The 7044-nt window shown below is 29.9% G+C and overlaps 1 protein-coding gene across 1 annotated transcript; it reads right to left on the bottom strand.

Moving 5' to 3' along the window:
• LOC107612008 (protein SPA, chloroplastic) lies at window positions 2985–4606 on the bottom strand. Its single transcript, XM_016313855.2, has 5 exons — window positions 4427–4606; window positions 4231–4319; window positions 4067–4136; window positions 3399–3495; window positions 2985–3289 (listed from the first exon to the last, which is right to left on the bottom strand). The coding sequence occupies exons 1-5, from the start codon at window positions 4482–4484 to the stop codon at window positions 3211–3213; spliced, it is 393 nt and encodes a 130-aa protein (XP_016169341.1). The 5' UTR covers window positions 4485–4606; the 3' UTR covers window positions 2985–3210.

The raw sequence follows: 7044 nt of genomic DNA, 5'->3' as shown, positions 1-7044 counted from the left end.
AATACTCCCATATCCAGTCACTTCTCTCCCAACATGGCCATTTAAATCTCCTCCTAAGAAAATCTTATCTCCCAAAGGTATGCCTTGAACCAAACTCTCTAAATCCTCCCAAAACCTTATCTTGTGTTGTTCATCTGAACCCACTTGCGGCGCATAGGCGCTAATCACATGGAAAGCACCTCCCTCCACCACAAGTTTGATAGAGATGATCCGATCTCCCACCCTCTTGACATCCACTACGTCCTTCTTCCACTGCTTATCCACAATTATTCCAACCCCATTCCTATTCTTCACCTTTCCTGTATACCAAAGTTTGAAACCAGAAGTATCCAACTCCCTAACCTTTGCACCCACCCATTTTGTTTTTTCTAGGCACATAATATTAATCTTCCTCCTTGTCATGGTGTCCACCACCTCCATGGACTTTCCTGCTAGAGTGCCTATATTCCATGTCCCAAATCTCAATTTTCTGTCGCTTCGACCTTTACCTTTTACTTTGTGAACTAGCTTATTTATCCTCGTCCGTTCACGAAAACGCGAGAACCCTTGCTCATTTAACACTACATCCGGACACCGATGCAGCGGCTCTTGCTTTGACACTGTACTCGAGCCATACAGCGCGTTGCTTCCGGGCAACGACCTAACTTTAGCGCAATAATGTCCTTAATTCATGTCATGGGGTTCGACTATATTTTTATGTTGGTTGTCGAAAACCTAACACAACCCTCCTCCTTTATTCGGATTTGGGACCGATTATGTATCGCAAGTGTAACATATGTGGAGTTTAATACTAGACCCTAAATAATAAGCTATTAACTCTAAATTTTAAATTTTAAACTTAAATTCTTAAAATCGACTAATGTTAGTTAATTAAAAATCAGGTATTATACTTTTTCTTAAATATAATATAACATTAATTGTGTTATTAAAAATTAACATAATAATTTGAATAGACTAGTTAATATAAGTTCAAATATTAATTATCATCTTTTCATCAAATATTTTGTTAGAGGAGCTTGATAAGTGGAGATTTTCGATATTTGACACCTGTCAAGATATTTTAGAGGTATTAAAGCAGTGAATGAGCAAGTTCAAACTGCTGGTCACAAGCCACGAGCCAAAATGAGAAAAACAGGTTAACTCCTATTTTAAACGAGTTAAGAAAATATAAACTTGACTAGACTCGTATGATTGAGTTAGTGGACTCATTTGAGTTTAATTTTAATGCAGTATAAAACAATTTTATATGTGTATTTAATTATATAATGTTACATTAACAAAAATAATTATATTTTATATTAATTATATGAATAATTATTTAAAAAATAGATATAATCAATTATTAATTTTATATTTTTTAAAAAATTAGCATTATTAATTAGTGACAAATTAAGTGGTAGTTAACTAGTTGGGTGTTAGTAACCCAGCGGAGTTCAATCCAAAATGTTCGCTGAGTCAAAGGTTCGTTTTACGGTTCTATTGAAACGACCCAATTTCTAGTACGTCATGATCATATTAGAAATTGAATGCTACTAACTTATCTTCTAACTATTATCTATCATTTATTATATGAGCCTGATTCGTTGTTAAAAGTGTAGTTATTTTGCGAGGTATTTTTTTTTTTTGAAAACGTTTAATCTAACGTTTGGAATTGAAAAGCAGAATCATTCATTACCAATTCAAAAATAATAACAAATAAAGCAATTATAATCAACCACACTTATATACATCTCAAACAGTTAACAACGTTCAGTGTATAAACCTTTAGTTAGAACACCTCTAGATATAGCTAGATAATAACTATATACATAGAGTTAAACCCCCAAAATGGTCCCTGAGATTGGCGTTATGTACTAAAATCGTTCCTGAGATTCCAATTGCACCAATTACGTCCCTGAGATTGAAAAAAATGCACCATATTAGTCTCTGACCTATTTTATATTAACGACGTGATGACATGACATGATGACGTGGACTGTAAGTGACACGTGTCACTTCATGATTTGGCCACGTGTAATGGTATGATGATGTGGTGATCCGTGACACGTGACATGTTGCCGTGGATGGTTGTGCCACGTGTCACAATGTTATTTGGCTACGTGTCCGTTTGTGCCACGTGTCACAAAAGTATTCGTCCACGTGTCATCCATTATATCATCGTTCTATATGCACCAAATTAGTCCCTCACTTTGCATTAAGTGACTCGTTTTAATCCCTGAAATTGAATGTCGTGCACCAAACTAGTCCCTTCACCAATTTTTTCTCATTTTTTTAAAAAAAGAAGAGAGTATCATTTTGATCGGATTGAACTTTTAATTTGAGTTTTAGTTCAGAAGAAATCAAGTTTTGAAGATTAAGTGTTCATGAAGTTTTCTCTCTTTTCTCTCTCTTCAACTTCGGCCAAGGAAGCATCAAATGACCAGCTGAAGTGTCTTGGGGGTGAGGGGAGAGCTGTGATTAGTTGGCTTGGGAGGTGGTTAAAATAATATTAAAATATCTCAAGTGTATAACTACTAAAACTAGATGTATTGGAACACACGTAAAAACGTATCCAGAAAATTTTTTTTCTGAGCTACTAGCATAAATAACACTAGTAACATATTTAATATGAGAATAGAAGATATATGATGAGGCATTAGCATTGCTAAAGTCATCAAAGAGTGCTGGTATTAAACTGCACCAGAAAATTGTGAACCCGATTAAACCGATATCCTGATTTAACTAAAACAGACTAGGTAACATTATAATGTTATTCAAGCAGCTCTAATACTAATATAATAATAATATTATATTACTATTTCTCTTCTCTCATGAATCAAGTCTAGTTCGTCAAACTGAGACTAATTATGGAAATCAAAATAAAAAATTCCTAATCGATACGGCTGAAAAACTAGGTTCTTCACGACTGCGCTGTCGAACTTGCCTCCAAAGAGGTTCTGGCTTAGAGATGACATAATGATAATAAGAATTGAGATGCTTGATGATACAGCAAAGGTGTTCTCTTCACTAATCTTCTAATAAACTCCGTGTCTTTAGAAAAGATCTCGCGTACCCGAAAACTATGTTGTTACATCTATGACATCCAAACACAAAACTTTTCTTAATATATGAATTTTGAATTCCCACTATACAATATACATGTATGCATATATTTGTCACTTGAAAGTAATAAAATTAAATTCATTGAGGTAATCATGGGTTCCCACTTCCCTACTGATCATGAGTGCTCAAGAAGCCACCCACAAATCCAGCTCCATTGCAATTTCCACATAACATTTCCTTCCTTCCCCTGCAATGAAAAAGGAAAAACAAATTGTAAGGAAATATTATAGGAAAGTAACATTATTTTAAATTGAGAGTTATTTTAAGAAAAGAAAAATAACAATTTGTTAATATACCCGCAAAGCCAGCATGAGTCACCAGCTTTAAACTGTCCATTGAAAACATCAACAGAGTTCACCCCACTACCTTTGCACTGAGAGCATTGAACTGCTCCTGTTTATTACACAAACAAAAACTATAATAAGATGTCATAACTGCATCTTATGTTTTCTCGTATTCTTATCTTTTTAATTAAACAAATTATGTCAAAGATATTCAATTTGAATGAGTAAGAATAACCTCCAGTTATCTTATAAGTATTGCATAAGTTCTTTTTAATTTTATATCATATTTCGTTTAAATTACTTCATTTAAAGATAATTGAAACAAGAATAAATTCAGAAAATTATATTAAAAAAAAATTAACATATCTTTATGATAATAAAAAATCCCCTCTAATTTTTTTAATTTATTTAAAAAAATACTAAATGATCATCAAAATTTCTCAAAATTTATTATTTTTAGTCATTAGTTAGTCATCGATATTTAAAATACGAGCTAAAATATGTTATTGGGTTACTAGAATAAAAAAATTAGGTACCTGACTAAAAATAATAAATTCAGATGGTCTTTCAACAATTTTTTTAATTTTAATATGTGGTCAAATTAATAAGATCAAAGAGAGAAAATAAAAGAAATTGTATATTATATTATAGCCATGAAAAATGAGAGATATTAATCTTACCATTTCCATCACAATCTGCACATATCATACTATTGGGTTTGGTGTTTTGCTGGTTTCCTTTTGCATTAGCCTACATCAAATAGAGAACTAATTAACCAGTGTGTTATTATAGCTTAGTGCTAACTAAGCTTAAGGAGAATAATTAAGATAAAATCCTTTTGTACCTTTGCAATGAGTTTAGAAGTGGAAGAACGTTGAAACACAGAGTTGACTCTGTTGTGCTTTGAATTTGCATGGTTCTTAATATAAATACCTAAGCAACATAAAGCACGATATATAAATAAATAAGTATCAAATTTAAATGACTAATAATATATATTATAAAGATAACAGAAATCAAATGAAGATATAGTGTGTGACCTGGCGTTGGTGTAATTGTAAGGGAAGTTAGAAGTGATAGGCACAGAGCTGGAGCCATTGTAGTTATATTTTGTTCAAGTGTTGGTTGTGATAAATTGATAATAATGAAGTATTATCAATTGAGGAGGTGGGGACGGTGACTTAGATATTATGGTGCTGCTGGACACTAGGGAAAGGAATGGTTGATTGAGATATTTATTATTCAGATATTTTTCTTTTTGCTCACTTGCTCTTGTATTTGTCTTTTTTATTTGGTAGCATTGCATTTTGCTTGTTATGTTTTCTTAGTAGAGTGATAAATAAACTCTTAAAAATTTATATTATGGATAAATTAATTTATGAATAAAAAAGTATCAATAAAAAATATGTAATTGTAAAAGCCGACTTAAAACCGTCTATATAAATGAGTATGAAAAAAATTATGTTATTTGAGTTATAACTTATTGTCAATAAAGTGTTCATATTTGCACGGTAATTATAATATAAACATTATCCCATTATTTTACTTAAGGAGATATATAATACTTACAAGAAAAGTAAAATATCAAGCAGAATTCTAATATGCGAATTGTTAGCAAAAAAGTATTAGATTTCTTAACCACTTTTTTTTTGGAAGAAATCACAGTAAAAATCCCATGCTCAACGAGAGTGTACATTTGGTCATATTTGCATTGCTCACATAACGCACGCAAGCAAAAGCAAGAACTTGGCCACAGAAGTTATCTCTTTGGCTCCAATGGAGAAGGTAAACCATGCATGTAGTAGAGAATCATATGACACATTAATAGCATTTAGGTAAATTTCATTTTAGGTAAATCAATTACTCTGCTGAACTTTTAAAACAACAACAACAACAACAACAACAACAACAACAACAATAATAATAATAATAATAATAAAAGATAAATTACAATAACACTTCATTATATATTTAGGTTTTTTTTTTATTTAGATAAACAAAAGAAATATATTATTTCCAACAATAAGCAAAAGTGAAAATAGTTGCTTGAATAAGCAACAGGTATAATTTTGCAATACCCTAAGGCAATTGAAATTAAAGAACATTTTGCATGAGGTAGTAGAAAATTGAGTATTTATTTAAAATGAAATACATTTTGCTTGAGCTTCATACAAAATGAGGTGATTTTCCCGCCTAAATTATGCACATTGTTTGTGAGAAGGCATAGTAAATGGGCCGAATTCTGTCAAGCCGACTTCGTATAATTTGTTTAAAAAAATGGGTCGGATTAGAAATCTGAGACCGCTATAATAAAAAAATTCGCTTAACTCGTACGAACTAATTTACGGGACAGAGCAGACTTATCCGCGCGGATCCATACATTATATTATTTGTTTCAAAAAACTTGGTTAATGATTATGTTTACTAGATATTTAGAATTATAAAGATTTTAGTATTTGTGAATTTAGAAATCATAATTTTTTTATCTTTAGAAATTATAAGTTTATTAAAATATTTGTAAAATTATATATTTTTTAATATTTAATAATTAAAAACAAAAACAAAAATGGGCATTTCGACTCAATAATTTCCTTCCGAACTCTTTCTACCCTCTAATCTAACGTCCAGGCACGGACCCATGCATAGTAATGAGGGGGCACTTGCCCCCACTCCCATTTCATTTTTTTTTAATATATATATATATTTTAAATTTTAAATGACTTCGTTACAAATAAATTAAACCTAATTATTTAAAGTTCTAAATCCATTTTATTTTTCTATCATTTTCACTATTAGTTAACCTAATCAAATTTAGTATTTTTTCATTCTCAAATTTCAGTCGTCACCACTTTTTTATTCTCTTAAACCGTCTTTTTAATTTCATATTTTCAACATTCTTTTTCTATTTCTTTTTTAGTGGTCATCTTTTCTTTATCAAAAGATAAATTTTAAATATTTTTTTATATAACTCTCTATGATTCTATGTATCTTTTAATTTTATTATTTCTCTTTTTGATATTTTCAATTGTAAATTTTAATTCAAACAACTATAGTATAGGTATTAATCTAATTTTTTATTCTCAATTTAGTGATCCTTATTATTTATTTGTTTATCTTTCGTTCTATTTTATTATATGTAATTATGTTGCATATAAATTTCTAAAGTCAATTGATCAATTTACTCATTTAGAATATATATTTTTTATTTTTAGAAATAATAATGAAAAAATATTTTTCGTCTAATTTTATTATATGTAATTTTTTATTTTTTTGTATTTGAATAATTAATGTGCACTTTAATTTTATGTTTTTAAATTTAGATTAATATATCTTTTGATAGTAATGTATATTATTTTTGCCCCCCTAACATAAATTTTCTGAGTCCGTTACGGGTGGGATGGAAATATGGAATAAAAATTTGGGATTGACAGACTAGCCCACCAAATGACGTACTTTTGGTGGGACGGACTAGCTCTTTGCCATTTTTAATTACAAAAAAAAAAAATTACATTGTGATTCATCTAAAATCTATAATTAAAAACACATAAGTTTGTAAATTTTTTTTCACTTACACAAATTGATAAATTATAAATTAATCTATTTAAATAAATAAAAATCTTTTTATACCAAATTGCACAACTGAAACTTAGAAGTGTTG

This window comes from Arachis ipaensis, chromosome B08, assembly GCF_000816755.2.
Source record: "Arachis ipaensis cultivar K30076 chromosome B08, Araip1.1, whole genome shotgun sequence".
Lineage (NCBI taxonomy): Eukaryota > Viridiplantae > Streptophyta > Magnoliopsida > Fabales > Fabaceae > Arachis > Arachis ipaensis.
This window is presented reverse-complemented; position numbering and strand designations above follow the sequence as displayed.

What these genes read in the sequence shown, in the direction of transcription:
- LOC107612008 (XM_016313855.2), bottom strand. Translation starts at nt 4,484, where the DNA reads ATGGCTCCAGCTCTGTGCCTATCACTTCTAACTTCCCTTACAATTACA. An exon ending in TACAATTACACCAACGCCAG is followed by an intron (nt 4,320 to 4,426) that starts GTCACACACTAT and finishes TATGTTGCTTAG; the next exon opens with GTATTTATATTAAGAACCAT. An exon ending in TGCAGATTGTGATGGAAATG is followed by an intron (nt 3,496 to 4,066) that starts GTAAGATTAATA and finishes TGTAATAAACAG; the next exon opens with GAGCAGTTCAATGCTCTCAG.